The sequence below is a fragment of the Phocoena phocoena genome, chromosome 10 (genome assembly GCF_963924675.1).
Source record: "Phocoena phocoena chromosome 10, mPhoPho1.1, whole genome shotgun sequence".
Taxonomy (NCBI): Eukaryota; Metazoa; Chordata; class Mammalia; order Artiodactyla; family Phocoenidae; genus Phocoena; species Phocoena phocoena.
Window position 1 is genome coordinate 85601398 of NC_089228.1, and position 19058 is coordinate 85620455.

At 44.6% G+C, this 19058-nt stretch overlaps 1 protein-coding gene across 4 annotated transcripts in view; it reads left to right on the forward strand.

The window, feature by feature from the left end:
- RIPOR2 (RHO family interacting cell polarization regulator 2) overlaps positions 1–19058 on the forward strand; it is a 208684-nt gene that overhangs the window by 177395 nt on the left and 12231 nt on the right. For 2 of the 4 annotated variants that reach the window (XM_065886506.1, XM_065886507.1), the window contains exons 11-17: positions 191–339; positions 1687–1816; positions 6726–7403; positions 10574–10758; positions 13255–13423; positions 16671–16806; positions 18042–18203. In XM_065886506.1, coding sequence (XP_065742578.1) covers positions 191–339; positions 1687–1816; positions 6726–7403; positions 10574–10758; positions 13255–13423; positions 16671–16806; positions 18042–18203 — 1609 coding nt within the window. Of the gene's footprint in view, positions 1–190; positions 340–1686; positions 1817–2733; positions 2881–6725; positions 7404–9176; positions 9249–10573; positions 10759–13254; positions 13424–16670; positions 16807–18041; positions 18204–19058 lie in introns of those variants that run through there. The other 2 variants (XM_065886505.1, XM_065886508.1) reach the window with 2 other exon arrangements.

A 19058-nucleotide genomic window follows, 5' to 3' on the forward strand; every position in this document is an offset into this window, starting at 1 on the left:
ACATCAAAAGACTTGCCCTCGTGTCAGAGCGGGCAATGGAAACGTGAGATGGGCTTGGGAAACATCCACCTCTGATTTCAGATATGGTTCTGAAATGCCTGCCCTGGCCAAGAAAAACAAAGGAAAGAGTAACCTGGCTTCGTCCTCTGCACTCCTGTAAGGCCTTTCTTACCTCTCCCTCTCTCACCAGGTCACAGAACTCAAAGGGCTAGCAACTCATCTCCTGGTCGGCAGTGTGACCTGTGAGACCAAAGAGCTGTTTGCAGCACGACCTCAGGTGGTGGCTGTGGACATCAATGACCTTGGCACCATCAAACTCAACCTGGAAATCACCTGGTAGTAAGTTGCCCTTTTCAATATCATCATGATAGAAACAAGTGCTGTAGGCTCGTGCTGTCCCAGGGGTGGCGTGTGGACCGTCAAAATCACCGGGGAGTTTGGTACGAAAGCAGAGTCTCAGGCCCCACCCCAGACTCGCTGTGTCAGAATCTCTCAGGGCCCAGGAATCTCTTGAATAAGCTGGGTGACGTTCACACACGTTAAAGGAGAACCCTCTGCCATATCACTACTCTCCTCTTCAACTTCCTGTTTTTAAATATTTTATTCTGTATCCTCCCCTCCTTCTCAACCTTTAGATGTGTATAAAGAAGTATATCTCTCACGTCCACTAATTTGAAAGAAAATAACTGTCCAGTATGAGATATTTTATCCACGGAAAGATCCTGATTCTCGCTATGATGTTTTAATTGCTTGGCCCTCTTTATCTCAGATACCTGACACTGCTTTGGAAATTTCTGGATATCCTTAGTCTCTCCACACTCTATATACTGAAACAGAATATTTCCAAAGGGCCAGAGATACCTTTTGTCAAAGCAGGGAACTTAAAAGTGGTTTTCTGAAGTCACCCCGTGAGAAAGGTCATGATAAGCTATTAAGTACTGGTCGCTCACAACATTTGATCTTAGGCCCCTGGTATATTACCAAGTAACTAGGACATGTTCAGTATTAATGTTTGGGGCCACCTTTACAATATCGAGGGTCAGGCATGGAAGCGGCAAAGACATGTTGCCTTGTTATTGGAACAGTGTCCACAGCTTTTGCCCAGCCCATCTCTCCTCGTAACTTGTAATGATTGACGTCTCAAATGCAAGATCAGTGCTTCTGCTGGAGGAGCACATGGCATGCTGATAAATGGCATCATTGTGAACAGACTGTTATCCTCTCAGTCACACAACAGGCTCTGGGTCCACTGAAAGGAATAGGAGAGTTTTCTTTAGAACCGAACAATAATCTGTTGCTCTCTTGTATCATTAAAGCGTCTGCCCTTGCAAAGCTCCAGGAATTTTTACAGACTTCTTCAACATCTCGTGTTGGGACAAACATTAATACGTTTGTGTCTCTAATACGAACGAGGAAGCAAATTTATCTGGTCTGCAGGTGTGCACATAAATTGTGCTTAAAGCTGTGATGATAATCTGGGGTCCCTTGGGTGAGTCTAGACCCCGTTTTCTGCTCCACTTTTTTTTATCTTGGTTTGTTTGCTGACAGACCAATTTGGCCAAAACCAGCCCAGTTCCCACTGGTTTGAGTTTACGTAAGTATAATGAGGTGCTTTCTTGGCCTGCGGACCAGTGATTATAGGTGACTTTAACAAACATGTGTTCGTGGGGACCTGTTGTTTTGCAGTCCGTTTGACGTGGAGGACATGACCCCATCCTCAGGCGCTGGGAACAAGGCAGCCGCCCTCCAGAGAAGAATGTCCATGTACAGCCAGGGCGCCCCAGAAACGCCCACCTTCAAAGACCACTCCTTCTTTGTAAGTTCAGTGTGATTTCTAGAGGAGAAATGATGAGCCTGAGGCAGTGCTTGCACCCAGGGTTTGAAATGCTTAATATACGGTGTTAGGGAGTCTCTATAATTCCTAATACAGTCGTCCCTCAATATCCGAGAGGGATTGGTTCCGAGAACCCCCCTTTGATACCAGAATCCTAGGATGCTCAAGTCTCTTATGTTAAATGGCATAGTGTTTGCACATAACCTATGCACATCCTCCCGGATACTTTAGATCATCTCTAGATTACTTATAATACCTCATGCAATGTAAATGCTATGTAAATAGTTACCAGCAAATTGGCAAATTCAAGTTTTGCTTTTTTGGAACTGTCTGGAATTTTTTTTTTTTTGCGGTACGCGGGCCTCTCACCGCTGCGGCCTCTCCTGTTGCGGAGCACAGGCTCCGGCCGTGCAGGCTCAGCGGCCATGGCTTACGGGCCCAGCCGCTCCGCGGCATGTGGGATCTTCCCGGACCGTGGCACGAGCCCGCGTCCCCTGCACCGGCAGTCGGACTCTCAACCACTGCGCCACCAGGGAAGCCCCTGGAATTTTTTTTTCATAGATGCATAACCCTTGGATACGGAGGGCTGACTGTAATGTCATCTTCGAGTTCACCCTAAGCACATGGTGACTAAGGAAAGCACATTCCGAGATGTCTGTGGCCACCCGCGCACAGGTGGTAAACCACCTGTGGCTCTCCTCTCCTCTCCCGCAACTTAACCTGTTGCTTGGTAAACACATGTAGACTTTTCTGCACATTCTCTAAGATCAGACTTTTAAAGAAGTGGGTGTAAGTAATGGCCTCCTTGTTTTAATCAGAAATGCTCGCTAAAAAGCTGACAAAAACATGGTAACCTGCTGCTTTCCACTAACTCCCCCATTTTGCTTTGACTTCTGAAGAGATGGTTGCATCCTTCACCAGACAAGCCAAGGCTGTCTGTCTTGAGTGCCTTGCAAGAGTCTTTCTTTGCCAAGCTGCACCGCAGCCGCTCTTTCAGTGACCTGCCCTCCCTCAGGCTGAGACCCAAGGCCGTTCTAGAGTTTTATGTGAGTGTGTGTGGCCCGCCTGGGTGTGACGTGCTTGCTGTAGGGGGCTTGTGGCATGTGGGCTTTAGCATGGCTCTTGTTTTATCTTCTGTCTCTCGCTCATTGGCTAACGGTTACGGGCCTCCTGTCCCTGGGTGGGAAATTTGGGCATGCATGCACCTTTGTGAGAGAGGCCGTTTGTCCTTCCCTGCTCATGATCTCCACTTTTGTGCTGTGACTTTTCTGCGCTGTGGCAAAGATATCCATGGTAACAATATTGTCACTTAAAATAAAATACAGTTGCCCTCAAGGTCAAAGAAGATTTTCGTTCACAAGTTAAGCTAATGTATCACTAATAGCAATCTTTACAGTTGTAGCCTTCGAAACCTGGCACTGGATTTAAACCAATTTTCCCAAAACTATTTTTATTGAAAGAGGTTCTTAGCCTTAATTTATTGTATTGTTTGCTTGTTTTATACTATCGAAGTAAAAGAAACTCTTTAATTTGCAATCAGGAATGTAATAGGTAACCTACATTATATGTGTTATCCATTATGTCACAAGAGAATACACATACACATATGTACATACATACCTGGAATGTTCTGCCGTGTACAGACATATAAAAGTAATCTTTGAATGTCCAGAGAGGAAAGGGTTAAAAGTCTTCTGGTTAATAATAATAATAATTGTTATACTTCAATAAAGATGTTAAAAAAAAAAGAGTGCAGCTCTAGACTAACTGGCAAGCCTAAATTAGTAGAGAGACTGATTATAGAGGAGTTTGAAACAGATTTTTAAAAATCACTTTCAAGTACCCACTCTGCATGCTCAAATGAGGTAAAAGATTGTTGCATTAGTAAGATATATTTTAAAATATACTTTAAATAAAAATTAAAAATAGATTTATTTTTCTTTCTAAATGACTACCTGAAATGCGTTTTTTATTTTTCTTCCCAAAAAATAAATAAATAAATAAACCATCCAAAAATAATAATAATAATTGCATCTTATTCATTGGATTAAAAAACACAGGTGAAATGGACCAGGCTAAACTCTAGTGGAGTTTCCACGGAAAATGGGAAAGATATGCACGTGCCAGAGAAGAGTAGAGCTGATGCAGTAACTGTCAATGTCACGTGTATATTGGTGCTCATACACTGCAAGCTGGAGGGTGTAGAGATGGTTAGTAGAGGTTTTAATTGCATCATGTAAACAAGAGCAAGATTAGAAAAGAATGTGATGGCTTCCTATAGCCTTTTGGATAAACGCAAACTCCTCGGAGCAGCCGTTCCATTCCGGCCCAGTCTTCCAGGCCCACCTCTCCTCTCTCCAGCCTTCATCTCTACCGGACTGCTCCCCCGCCGACCCCAACCCCCATCACTGTCCTCCAAATGCACCCTCCCTCTCAAGAGCTCCCACAGCCTGTTGTTCCTTCTAGGATGCACTTCCTCCTCCTTCTGCCCTTCTTCTCCGCATTTTCCAGGGCTGAGTTCCAGACACTCTCTCTCCTGAGCAGCCACCCCCCACCCCTGCCGGGGCTCCTACCACCCTGCAGCATCCCTACATCACCCCTCAGTTACAGCACGCCTTCCCCGTGTGCCCCTTTATAGGCTTGCGCTCTTGTCAGGCTGTATGTCCCCTTCAGCAGGGCATCTCAGTCTAACTGGATATTTGCCACTTAAGTACATGCAAATTGGGTTTGGGAATGTGAGACTTGTTAGAAGTGGCTGAAGAGGAGTTTGGAATTTAAATAAGAATCGTGACCACCAGGCCCGCTCCTTACTTAGCCAGCGCCTCCCGCCTCCCTCAGAACTGCTCGGAATGTGTGTTCTGAAGATGAGCTGAGGCTGGGCAGGAACCCTCAGAGGACCCAGGGCTTCTGTGAGATCCCCAGGGGACCCCACGGAGGAAGTGCAGGGAGCAGGACTGAGCCTTCCCCCATCCCTCCCCAGAAGCTTCCTTTTTTGTCTGTCCTGGAGGCATAAAGCGTGTTTGGGGGGATAAGGGGGGGTGCAGATACAGGAGGAAGGAAACTGAAGTAAAGGAGGCTGGAAATAGTGAGTCACACGGGGACCCACCCCCTCCCCGTTGGAACTCCCTCCCCCCCTGCCCCCCCCCCCCCCCCAGGCACCGGGACTCTGGAGCACAGTTCAATAATCACTAATCCAGGAAAACATTCTCACTTTTCGAGGCAAAGAAACTGAGCCTGCAGAGGTTACTTGAGTGCCCCAGTGACACATCCTTTTACTCATCCTGTGATTAAAGTAAAAACCTTCCAACCAGATGAGAATGGAGAGTTTGAGTTGAAATTGCATGTATTGGGAGCTGGTGGCCCAGTGATGGGACCATGGACGCTGCTGGAGGAGGATGGGGAGCCTCTTTCTGTCTGCTCCTCATTTCACTTGCTGTAACATTTTTGTTTCCTGGGCTAATTCCCAGCACTATCGTGATCATTCATTGTTTTATTTATTTATTTATTTATTTATTTATTTATTTATTTAGCGGTATGCGGGCCTCTCACTGTTGTGGCCTCTCCTGTTGCGAAGCCCAGGCTCCAGACGTGCAGGCTCAGCGGCCATGGCTCACGGGCCCAGCCGCTCCGCAGCATGCGGGATCTTCCCGGACCGGGGCACGAACCCGTGTCCCCTGCATCGGCAGGCAGACTCTCAACCACTGCGCCACCAGGGAAGCCCTATTATTTTTTTTTGGCCGCACCACGCAGTGTGTGGGATCTCAGTTCCCCTACCAGGGATCGTGGAGCCCACGCCCCCTGCAGTGGAAGTGCAGAGTCCTAACCACTGGACTGCCAGGGAGTTCCCTCATTGTTTTATGTATAATTAAAATAGGTACTTATCTTTACTTAAACAATCAATTCTGGAATCCAAGAGAGAGTATTCATTTTGAAGGAGTTGATCTCAAATAACTAAAAAACTTTTCCCACATTTAGCACTTTACCAAGACCACTGTGTCAGGAAAGGTGACTCAAAAGTTATTTGAGTTGATCTCAAATAACTAAAAAACTTTTCCCACATTTAGCACTTTACCAAGACCACTGTGTCAGGAAAGGTGACTTAGAAATTGCTTTAACGCCTGCATAAACAAATTACCTTGTTTACCTGGATATTTCTGACCTCTGTCTTCTGAGTTCTGCTTCACGGATCACAGAGCCTGGGGCTGCCTGACAGAGCACCTGGGATTTCTAGACACCCTGGGAGCTCTGGGGTTTGCAGCCCTGGAAGATAGTTGTTCAGTTTATCAGTCTTTTTCTCCTCTTTTTATAGAAGCACTGCGCACGTATTTCTGGTCTTGAATTGTTTGTGGCATGGTTACTGAATTAATAAAACTTTTTCCAGGGCTTGGGATTTGTGGGTAGAGATTTTCAAAAAATAATTTTATGAGAACTGAAGCAGAACAAAGCATCACATCTTTTGAGTGAAATAGCAAGAATGTTGTAAAGTCTTTGAAGATCGATGCCAAAAAACAAAAACAAAAAAAAATCAAAACAAAACAAAAAAACAGTGGTGCTATTCTTAACTATGGCTGCCAAATATTGTGAGATCCTGGGATTTGGGAAACAAGCACCACTCCCCTGCCTCCAGCCTCTTCTTTTGAAAAATGTCAAACCTGAGAATAGTGCAATGAACTTTCACCAAGATTCAACAATAGTAATAGAGTTTTTAAAGGCTTGTTTTCTTTTGCCACGCATGTGCGTGCAGGCACACACACAAAATCAACAATACAATGTTAATATCATGAAAGGTCTGTTTTTTAAATTTTAATTGTCTTACATTTTGTGTGGAAATGAACCATGCCAAACGCATCACTTGTATTTAAAATCATAATGATTTGCCTTTTATCTGCAGTCAAATCTACCTGATGACATCCTTGAAAATGGGAAGGCAGCTGGGGAGAAAATGCCACTGTCCCTCAGCTTCAGTGACCTGCCCAATGGGGACTGCGCCCTCTCCCACAGCCCAGGCCGCTCTCTCCCTAGCACGTGCTCGGCAAATCCAGAAATCACCATCACCCCCGCAGAGCTGAACCGCGACAGCCCCTCCTCCCAGAACGAGGGCCTGGATGACTCCAGCTCGGCCTCTTCCAAGAGCTCCCTGGGAGAAGGCTCAGAGCCCAGGCCCCACCGGGAGGAAGAGACTGAGGGGCTTGGGAAGCCCGAGGCCTGCAGAGCATCCGCGGGTGCCCGGACGGAGCGCCTATTCCTGGAGAAGGGTGTCGCAGAGGCCCTTCTGCAAGAGTCTGACGAGGCCTCTGAACTCAAGCCCGTGGAACTGGACACTTTTGAAGGAAACATCACGAAGCAGCTGGTCAAGAGGCTCACCTCGTCAGAGGTGCCGGCGGCCACCGAGAGGCTGCTCTTTGAGGGCTCTGTCAGTGGAGAGTCCGAAGGTTGTAGATCCTTCCTAGATGGAAGCTTAGAGGATGCCTTTAATGGGCTTTTCCTTGCATTAGAACCACATAAAGAGCAGTATAAAGAGTTTCAGGATCTGAACCAAGAAGTCATGCACTTGGATGACATTCTAAAAGTAAGTACATTTTTAGGGAAATTGGCTTAGGTCTGGAGACAGGTATCTTCAGCCAACATTCTATTTAAAATAGCCTATCTTTTTTTCTTTTTTATCCTGCCCCATCACAGGATCAGTAGATAATCATCACGTAAATGGCACTGATTTTTAATACTAGTAGCGTATATTTATTTTCCTGACAACTGATCAACTTAAGGAAAATGATTAGGAGTTAAATTAACAGCTCTGGAGAGCATCTAAATTCCCTCAGTCCCTAAGTTCATCATTCAGATTCCAAATGTGAAATGGTGGCCTTTTGGGCATCATAATCTCATTGAGATGCTCCTGGAGAGGGTACCTCTCTGAGTATCAGGGAAGCAGGAGAGCCCTCCCATGGTTGAAGACAGAGTTAGGCAGTACAGATGTGAGAGCCACGGGCATCTCTCCCCTGCCCAGGGCACCACCTCCTGGAGGATTCCCTTCTCTGCAATTGGCCCAAATCGGTGAGTCAGAACCCCAGATAATCACCCACGAATAATCGAGAAGCCAGAGAACCCTGACTCCACCAGAGTTATCTTCCTCTCTCCTGTTCCTAATCAGACCGCTCAGGATAGACATGGGAAGATAAGAGTGAGGGGGTGATTTCCTCTTAGGCAGGAGGTCCTAGCAATGAGATCGTTAATGCTACCCCAGAATGTATCTGTCTCCACTTGGCATACAGATGAAATTTTTAAAAACAAGGCACAAGAAGACAGAACTGGAATTTTTGTCCTGAATCCCACTGCCACTTCTTGTATTCTTTGCTTTGCCACTCTGATTTATAGTGCCACAGAGAAGAGAACTTGGATCTTTTTTCTGGAAAGAGCAGTTCTTTGGGAACCTGTTCTATAAAATAAGCTTGAAAATACGGTGTCAGGGGCAGGTCAACCCGTAGCAGGCTGTTGCATCCCTTGGCGTGACGGTTTTAAAATGTGGCCTTCCCCGTGGCATCTGGAACAACCTTCCCAAGGCTTTTCTCACAGTCTCGGTCACGCTGACCTAGGTCTGGAGGGGATGTCTGCCCAGGGCAGATAATAATCCATGTTCTGACTCCCCACATCCTCTAATGCTCATGACAGATTGATTCAGCTGTAGGTATAGCCTCCGAGCAATAGGGATGGGCATTCTGAATCTGCTTCCTGTAAAACAAACTCAAAAGCATCTGCTCAGGGCTCATGCATGGAGGCTGTTTGTCCAGTACTGCAGTGAAAACATCTTTTATCCCCTCAACAAGCTCATGTCAGCACAGTTGACCAGCTTTTGCTTACTGGGAAAAAAGTTGTTAAATGTAAAGAGCTAAGACACAATTGATCCACCTAAAGTAAGTGCCTCAAATGTCTAGATGCCCCCATTTCCAGGCATCTAGGGTGCTGATCAGTAGCTCAGTCCACCAGGAAGCGCTAAGCAAGTCATCTGTTAGTCTTATAAAAACCTGGTGGCTATAGGTTTCTTTCCAGAGTATTATTTCAATCTGCAGTTGTTCCAAAACTATCCCGCTACTAAAATCCTTAACTGCCCCTTTCTTTATTTTGATCGGTATTTAAACACATCCATACTGTGCAAGATCAGGTTCTGCAGTCTAGCTTAGGGAAGAAGACCCTAGAAGTGGGTCAAGTCGGGACTGGCTCCTCCTCTCTCTCTGAGATGGAAAATGGCATTAGAGTTGAGGTCTGGGGCAAGTGGCTTTGTCTCCAGCCAGGATTAAAGCATCCGCTGGACAAAGCTTTCTCTTTTTTCCCTCCTTCACATTCCTAGGATGCTAAACACCTTGAGGATCAGAAACTAAATGATGCTGCCTCTTGGACGGAGATCACTGAGGGCGAATGAAACGACTCTGATTTAAAAGACTGAAAGACGGTTTCCTATATGCTTTGTCTTGAGTGTCAGAGACTCAGATCCCTGCAAGGCCCTTCCGACCTTGTGTAATGAAGTCAGCAGGGAGTGCCACCTAACTGGATGGAGAACATTTCGTTCTTCTTACTTGCAGAATTTGTCCCATTCAGTAACCCCCAGCATCCTCTTGACTATTTGGAAGAACTTCTCTCCATCTCTGTGCCCACAGCAACTGGCATTACCCTGTTTGTAATATTTCTGCTTAATATCCAGCAATGTAGAATTCTCCAGACCATAGAATGGGTTTGCTCACATAATTCCAGGGCCCAGTCAGGGAAGAAATGGAACTTGTTCCTTCAAAGAGCTGTAGAGGAAGCACAGCTACTCCTTGTCATGCCCATGCCATTTATTTTCTCCTCGATGCTCAAAGAAAAATTACATGCTGTGAACGTAAAATTAATTAATTTTTTTTTTTTTGCGGTATGCGGGCCTCTCACTGTTGTGACCTCTCCCGTTGCGGAGCACAGGCTCCGGACGCGCAGGCTCAGCGGCCATGGCTCACGGGCTCAGCCACTCCGCGGCATGTGGGATCTTCCCGGACCAGGGCATGAACCCACGTCCCCTGCATCGGCAGGCGGACTCTCAATCACTGTGCCACCAGGGAAGCCCCGTAAAATTAGTATTTAAGTGTACTTACCTAGGGAGTGTGGATTAAGTGAATTCGAGTAGTTTTCTATTTCTGGGATTTGTTTTGTGAATCCTTTAGAACAAGTTGCCTTAGATAGCTCACCCCTGTCTCAGGACACTAAACATGTTGCCACTTGGAATTAGAGATTGGTTAGTAGTTGGCATTGACTGTGACTCCTTAGATTTGTCTGCCAGTTGCATTTTATTTGGGGTTGGGCACGAGGCGGAGAGAGTATAGCAGTTCTATTTCCCAAAGCCTTCTGATTGTAATATTTTTTAAACTGTTTATTTAAAAAATTTCAAACAGAAGTAGAAAGAATCAGATGATGGACCCTAATGTGCCCATCCCCCAGCCTCCACAGTGCTCAATTCACAGCCAGTCTTGTGTCTGTTCTTCTGCCTGCTTTCTTCCCTCTGGATTGTTTTGGAACAAATCCCAGATATTGTGTCATTTTATCCACGGTTGTACTTTCTTTTAATAAGACGACTTTAAATGAATTTTTTAATGCCAACAAAAAAAAAAATAAAAGCTTGAAAAAAAAGAAAAGTGTCACATCTCCCACTGGGTGTCTTTGTTGTGTTTCTCCTTCCGAATATGTTGATATTCTCCTTGGTACCTTCTACCTTTGCAGTGCAAGCCAGCAGTAAGCCGAAGCAGGTCCTCCAGTTTAAGTCTTACAGTTGAAAGTGCTTTAGAAAGCTTTGATTTTCTGAACACCTCTGATTTTGACGAGGAGGAGGAGGATGGTGATGAGGTTTGTAACGTTGGAGGAGGTGCTGACTCAGTATTTTCAGACACTGAGACTGAGAAAAATAGGTAAGTCTGAAGTCAGCGTCTGCTTCTATTTCTACTGTCATAGCTGGTACAGCAGTTCTTTGTAGCTACCAGACGGGACCTGATACACATCTCCAGGAAGATAAAATCCCCTATACATGAATTGGCTTACAGTTCCTTTTCATTGTTAAGTACAACTTTTAAATATCATTCACCTGTTTTGGTGTTGTTTAAGGAAAATTAAATTGATTTTCTTCCTTATAAATGAAGGGGAGATTTTTGTATGAGTGTGTGTATATTTATGTGTATACACATACATCTTGTAGGTTTCAGTGTCTACAACTTGTCCCCAATGTAATTAATTGCAAATTAAGTAGGTATACCGTGTTTCTGGAGAACTCTTACTGGATCATCAGTTTGGACCTGGTTCTCCTTGCTTTGCATCATATTTCTAATTTCTTCATTTTGTTAGACTTTGCTTTTCCCACCCCTTATCTCTCCGTTCCTTTTGGCCATTGGGTCTTTGCAGTAGATTAAGCTCATCAGTGCCTATATCAAAGCCAGGTTTAAGCCCCGTGGTCCATGTTTTCCTTAGAGCGTAAGAAGAGATGACTGGTAACTGATAACTGCCACTGGATCTGCAGGACTCCAGCTGGAATGTGGCCTTCTCTAGGATGGGGATGGGACAGAGCAGTGGGAAGGGAGGATAAAGGTGAAATGTTGTCACCTTCTTTCTCCATTGGGCTTTCTTGTACCAAACCACGTGTTTAGAGCTAGAGCCTGGGGTCCATTCTGTAAGCACAGTGAACATACTCAGCTCCATCAATTACTGCAAAAAAAAAAAAAAAAAAACCCACAAACACTTTCCCAAAGGAAAGGGTGGGTTTCCATCCATCTTTTCTTTTGATGTGTTATATACACTGATTTTCAAGTTACAACAACCTATGGCTGTTCAACCTTCGCAGACCTCTCTGCGGGTGGTGTTAATATTTTGGAGTTTTGTTGTTCCTGGAGGGTTTCTTCTGCCAAAGTGAAACGAGGAAAAGAAAAAGTGAGAAATAGAATTTATCCTTTGAGCAAATTGGGGGCATAGCAAAGAAAATTTATGAAATGAATGTCATGTTTAAATTATCCTTCTACATTCTACAGTGAGATTTTTCTAACTTGATTCAATTTGTGAAATGCTTCTTAAACCAAACATCTTCCTGTATATTTGTTAGCTTAAGCTATTAGATGATGGATCAAGGTCAGATTAAACTTTTTTTCTTCTTGCTATAAGAAACATTTTAAGTTTTTTTTTTTTTTTTTTTTTTTTTGCGGTACGCGGGCCTCTCACTGTTGTGGCCTCTCCCGTTGCGGAGCACAGGCTCCGGATGCGCAGGCTCAGTGGCCATGGCTCACGGGCCCAGCCACTCCGCGGCATGTGGGATCTTCCCGGACCGGGGCACGAACCCGTGTCCCCTGCATCGGCAAGCAGACTCTCAACCACTGTGCCACCAGGGAAGCCCCAAGAAGCATTTTAAAAACATCATAGCCTTTGTAAATTTTACAGAACATTGCTATTAAATATGTCTAATTTGATCAGTCTTACCGTATGTCATCAGAGGTATTATGGAAAATTGTGGAAATTGTGTGTGTGTTTTAAATGTGTGCTGACTACCAGGACACAAGCTGAATGTTTTCCCCTTGGAGGCAAATGTGAATCAGAGTAAGGCATTCAACCCCTCTAAACTCTGGTGCATTATCTTTTTAAATTGTGGAGACTGGGGCGCATGAAACTAGAAGCCAAAAACCGCCTAGCTGTGTGAACGAGGACGCTCTGGTTAACACCTCTGCTGGTCATTCCTTCCATGTGTGAAATGAGACTCTTCCCTCCCCCTCGCCCTCCTGCACAAATTCATATTAAGAATAAAATTAAATAATAGGTGCAACAGATTTATTTTTAAATGTAAGTGCCCATCATGATACAACTTTAGACAGTTCAACAGTGGGCTTTACACAAAGCCCGCGAGGCAGAACTAAGCGATACAAATGCCCCTTTTAGCTTTTGTCTGGAGTAGAACATCACGTTTCTTCCTAACAGCTTTCCTTTCTCCTTTTCTTCAAGTCACAATTGATTTAAGGCCAGGAAAAAGCCTTCACTGATTATTTCTTAATGGTATTGCTCTTGGGAAACCACAGGTTCACAGGACAGTTTAATCCCAGAAAATCTGGCAAACCGCTCCGTCAACAGAGCAGGAAAGTGCCATAGAATGAGGGCACATTTCAAAAGACTTCTTGGTAAGCCAACTTTACAGATGGTTCGTTGTGCTTGAGAAGCAAACAGAGAACTCTGGAAACAGTCTGTTTGCAGGATCTTTTTAATATTAGGCAAATTGGTGACCAGGCTCAGTTATAAAATAGTTTTTAAAAGGTATCTCTATTTTTCAAGATAGGCGAGTGCAAGACTCTTTTCAGTGGGTGCTGTGATTGAGTTGACCTGTGATTTCCATGCAGAAAGAACCAGCTAACATTTCGCTCACCTTCCTGCTTCAACAGTTACAGATCAGTACACCCGGAAGCCAGGGGGCACCTCAGCGAAGCCCTGACTGAGGACACAGGAGTCGGGACTAGTGTGGCAGGAAGCCCTCTCCCACTGACCACGGGAAATGAAAGCCTGGACCTCAGCATCATCAGGCACCTCCAGTACTGCACCCAACTCGTCCAGGTAGGACTGGCGACGACACTGGGTTTTTAGAGCCCAGGTTTTTGATGCACCAAGAATGGATGTGTGCTTCCTTTTTTGAGTTTTCCCAGGAAAATGAGAACTCAGGAATAAGAGAACCATCCTGCTTTGATTTGACCCAACTCAGAAACTCTGAAAGGCATGGCCGTGCTCCCTCAACCCTGAGTTTTCTATCTTAAAACCTAGTTCTCCAGACTTTAACAGGTAGTAGGTGACATATAATGTGCTCTTGCTTTCAAATCATTTGATAATAGGTGAGGGTAGTGTGATTTTTTTATTTTAGATAAGGAATTTGCATTCCGCCATCTACAAATGGACTTTGAAAGCCAGTATTATTGAACATATGTTAATATGAACCCATCACACGAGCTAGTTTTCTACCACCTGGACAGCTAAAGGCAAAATGCTCCAGAACATAACCACAGTTTCCCAGATCTTGAATAAGTACTTATTAGCAACAAGAAAGAACATTTTACAGGTATTATCCTCCTCACCAGTTCGCTTTCATTCTGCGACACCCCGGGGCTCACTTTTCTTCTCATTTCAGGCTGTGTATCACTTAAGATTTTGCCACAGCAGAGCAACTATTCTGCCATTCTTTTGTTGCAAGGAGAGTTTCTGCTGTCTTGAACAAAGCATTTTCCCCCAAGCAGCTATCGGTACTTGAATGCTTCCCCCTCACCTGGTGGCTTGTCTTCTCCCAATCTTGTTCTTCTCCCACTTGCTTGGATGTGTGGGGAACAGGAAAAGAATGTGAAAGCAAATGTATAAGGTTTCCGGGGGATGGGCCAGGCCAGAAGAGGAGGAATCGTGCTTTTAAGAGCACATGGCCAACTGGGAGACCAGAGGCAGGGTGAGGAGGAAGGACCCCAGGGAGGCCAGGAGTGGGTTAATGTTGCTTTTTTAGTAACACACTTGTGATGAGATGTAGAAGAATCTGCTTCTCCTCCACGAATGTAGACCCTCAAAGCAGCCTCAGACACCTCACGTGCTCTGGGAAACTGGGTGGCAGTTATGACTCTTGCACTAGGTTGGCCAACACCCCAGGAGCTCTCTTCTGTTGAGCGTTGAATTTACAAGCCAGGTGCTGACAACCAATCTGGCAGAAGGTGCAATTTTTTTTTTTTTTCTGACCAAGATGGACAAGGATTGTCATTGACTTATAGCTATGCTCTATTCATCAAGCACTGGAATGAGATGGTTTTCACGGCTCTTTGTCCTTGGTGAGGCCGAGACTGTGCTGAGCAAACTCCCCGTTCACCTTTTAGACGTAAAGTCATTACTTTGTGAGGCATGGGAGAATTCTCTTCCATGAAGGGATGGATGTTTTCTCTCAAAGAATAATTGGCATGCAGTAGTCAGTGCAGTGTTTCTCTCGATAATAAGGCCTTGGTTATAACACTTCAACTCTTCTGTGGAGAAAATCAACACTAGAAAAACAAGAGGGGAGTTCCTCTCTACATGGTACGTGAGATACTGCCCAATCCATGAATCATTTAGTAAAGCCAATTAGATCTTTAAAATTTAAAAAAAGGAAAAGAATTTGTAGAGACGTGGATGGACCTAGAGATGGTCATACAGAGTGAAGTAAGTCAGAAAGAGAAAAATAAATATTATATTAACGCCTACATGTGGAATCCAGAAGAATGGTACAGATGAACCGGTTTGCAAGGCAGAACTAGAGACACAGATGTAGAGAACAAACGTATGGACACCAAGTGGGGAAAGGAGGGGTGGGATGAATTAGGAGATTGGGAATGACATATATACACTAACATGTATAAAATAGATAACTAATGAGAACTTGCTGTATAGCACAGGGAACTCCACTGTACAGTAGAAACAAACACAACATTGTAAAACAACTATACCCCAATAAAAATAAAGAAAGAAAGAAAAACAAAAGGAAAATAAAAGAGGTAGACATAAAGATATAGAATAAAAGAGTAAGGGTTAGAAGCTTGATTTCTAATTCACACCCGCTCCTGAATCAGAGTTTACTTATTCATTTGGTATATAATTGCAAAGAGATAAAAATGGGCAGTCCATAAAAATCATAATAGCTATAATTATGTTTAAAATAAAGCAGTTATTTTCTACCGTATTTATTTACATGAAAGGCATTAGTGCATAATTGCTGCACTTGACTTTTGAATTCGAAAAATTCTCTTTGCCTTAGAGTCCAAATGCTTTAGACCATACGGAATGGTGGTACAGGTCTGCATCCTGCAGCCATGCCTACCAAGTGAAGGGGACAGGTTTCTGAGAGACACAGAAAGGACTAGAACCTTCAGGCAGCGACTGACTTCTGTCCTTTCCCCTCTCAAGCCCTTCCTTATTCTTGTGATCTGCACACAAGTGAAATCACTTGCTATTTATGTGCCCTTGAGCACGTTACTTGACCTCTCTGTGCCTCAGTTTCCTCATCAGTAAAATGGAAAATCAAAAGTTCCCACCTCATTGGATTGTTGTGCAAAATAACACAAACTGATACACGTATAAGGCTCAGACCAGTGCCTGGCACATAGTAAGAACTTGTTAACTGTAGTGAGATAGCTTTGATTGTAGTTAGGATTATTCTACAGCACGCTCTTAATTTTCAGCTTGAAGACAAGGAAATAAATCAGGCTGTGAAAAATTACTACGCTTGTAAAAATAAAAATCTTTTTTCTGTTTCCATACCGGAGGGCAACCTAAATATGCCCTTCAAGTTTCAGAGAGGAGTTTTAGATTGACAGTACATACAAGAAAGGTAACTTTATAATAACCTTGCAACCCTACTACTGAGAAAATTCAGGAATTTACACAGGCATGAAAAAAGTTGAAAGCAACAAAAGCATGTCTGATTTCAGCAGATGTTGTAACCGGCCTGGAATGAGGAACATTTTCAAACTGGAAGAGAAACGTGTATGAGTTTAATATCCCTACATGGGCTTCCCTGGTGGCGCAGTGGTTGAGAGTCCACCTGCAGATGCAGGGAACACGGGTTCGTGCTCCAGCCCGGGAAGATCCCACTTGCCGTGGAGCGGCTGGGCCCGTGAGCCATGGCTGCTGAGCCTGCGCGTCCGGAGCCTGTGCTCCGCAACGGGAGAGGCCACAACAGTGAGAGGCCCACGTACCGCAAAAACAAAACAAAACATCCCCACTTCATTCAGAAGGACAAGGTTGAGTGGGGAAAGCTCTGTTGACAACAACGTAATTGACACAGTGGTTTTGTTTGTTTTATCAGCAAATTGTTTTCTCAAGCAAAACCCCATTTGTGGCCAGAAACCTCTTAGAGAAGCTTTCTAGGCAAATCCAAGTGATGGAGAAGCTCTCGGCCGTCAGTGATGAGAACATAGGAAGCATCAGTTCTGTCATCGAAGGTGAGCACCTGCAGTTACGCTGCCATTCTTGTAAATGTTGACCCCACGAGCCCCCTCCCGTGCCTGCATCTATTCATGGCTTTGTTAGGATGGCAGAGAAGCGCTCTTGGGCTGTAGAGGAAGGTCTCCACACGAGTGTGGTCGTAATTAACACCATGCTTCAGCCTTCGGAGTCAAAACAGCAGACGCCTAGCTTTTTCTAGCGGGGCCTCCACCCCCAGAAGGCAGACGCTAGTGTATACACAGAACCACCTCCCAGGCGGTTTCACAGACTTGTTCTCCTGGTGTGGTTCCATTTGGGACAGGTAATCAGGATTGTGCTTGCACCACAGAGCTGGCTGAGACAGCTCCCACAGTGGTTGACTGTCAAGGCAACGTGCTCTCAAACCCTACTGGGAAAGGTAGAAAAACGAGCAGTCAAAGGCCTTCAGGAGCGTCCCTGGTTCAGAGAGCTTTAGGTAGAGAACTTGACCCAGGAAAGGTGCCTTTGAATCTGTGTGGTCTGGCTACAGGGCTGTTTCCTATAGGCAAGAATCTGTATCATTTTTCACATCAGATAGTCTGTGGAAATAGTGGAAAACTAGGATCTCCTGGATTATCTCCGATTAAGCTTAAAACACCTTGTAGGTTCTTTCTATACATTTCTGCCTCCTGCTTCCGGTCCTCCCAGGAGCAGGTGACCTTGGCAGGTCTCTGAGAGATGTGAAAAGGGGCAGGACTTTCAGACTCCTGTCCGTTCCTCCCCCAGGCCCCTCTGCATGATCACAGCCACATGAGTGAAATGCTGACCGTGGCATACGGCTCTTCAATCATTTCAGTCAGAGAGCCGCCTGGGCAGGGTGAAAAAACTCCTTCAATCATCCTCTGCTCTGTTGCACCCCCTGCAGAAAAGTCTCCTGAGGGTTGAGTCTCTGATCCTGTACATTTTTTGCTGTTAAGTTATAGGAGATGAGATGATTGGACCTTCTCCCAAGGGTAGACCTGCTGTTTTCTATCACCTAAAGCAAACAGCTTTGCTTTTGCTGCATTTCCTTTGCTGCCCAGGCTGGATGAGATCCTCATCTCAACTTCTTTGCCCTCAGGACACCTGCCAACGACAGAGGAATCCTGTAGTTCTGATTAAAAAAAAAGAAAGGCCCTTGGTGATGCCTTCCCCATCCTGACCCAGGTCCATCTCTTCATCTATTTCATTCAAAACATGTATCATGGGATGGGGTGTTGCTCTTCTATTCCAGCCATACCGGAATTTCACAAAAAGCTGTCTTTGCTGTCATTCTGGACCAAGTGCTGCAGCCCGGCTGGGGTCTACCACAGCTCAGCGGACAGAGTGATTAAGCAGCTAGAAGCCAGCTTTGCCAGAACTGTCAACAGAGACTATCCCGGACTTGCAGACCCAGGTACAGGGCAGCAGGAGCAAGGGAAACATTTCTGTCATTTGTTTTGAGAGTGAGAGCTAGAGAGGTGCCCTCAACACTTTCCCCACAGCTAGCCCTGAGAAAGGGCTTACCCTCCAGAGAAAACATCATCTACTTAGTAAAATCGAAGAAAAGAAAGGCACTGAACATGTTTTCATTCTGAATATCAGCAGTGACCTTGAAAAGGACTATATGTCTGTGTTGCTATTGAAGTACGTATCTGTTTTTCATTAAAATGTCAGCAATACAGGAGTGTCAAATGGTATAACCACTTGGGAAAAACTGTTCGGCAGTGTCTGTGAAAACTAAATATGTATACTCCTACCCTGTGACCCAGCAATTCCACTCCTAAACGTGTCAAGAGAAATAATGCTTACGCTCATTTTTTAATAGCTTTATTCACAAGAGCCAGAAATTAGAAACAAGTCAAATGCCCATCAACAAGAACATGGATACATTGTAATGTAGTCATGCGATAGGGTATTACATAGCAGTTTTCAAAAAGAATAAATTACTGCTACAAGCAACAATTTGGATGAATCTCACAGATAGTTTTTGAGCAAAAGGAGCTAGATACAAAAAATCCATACTATATAGTTCCATTTATATGAAGTTCAAGAACAGATAAAGCTAATATATTGATAGAAGTTCGATCATTAGTTGCCCATGGTGGGGATAGGTGGGTAACTATAGACTGGAAAGGGGCACAAGAAAACCTAATGGAGTCCTAGCAGTGTTCTGTATCTTGATCCAGATGACAAGCTATACAGGTGTATAGACATGCAAAAATCATCCGGCTGTACACTGATTTCACTTTACAGACTTCACTCTGTCATG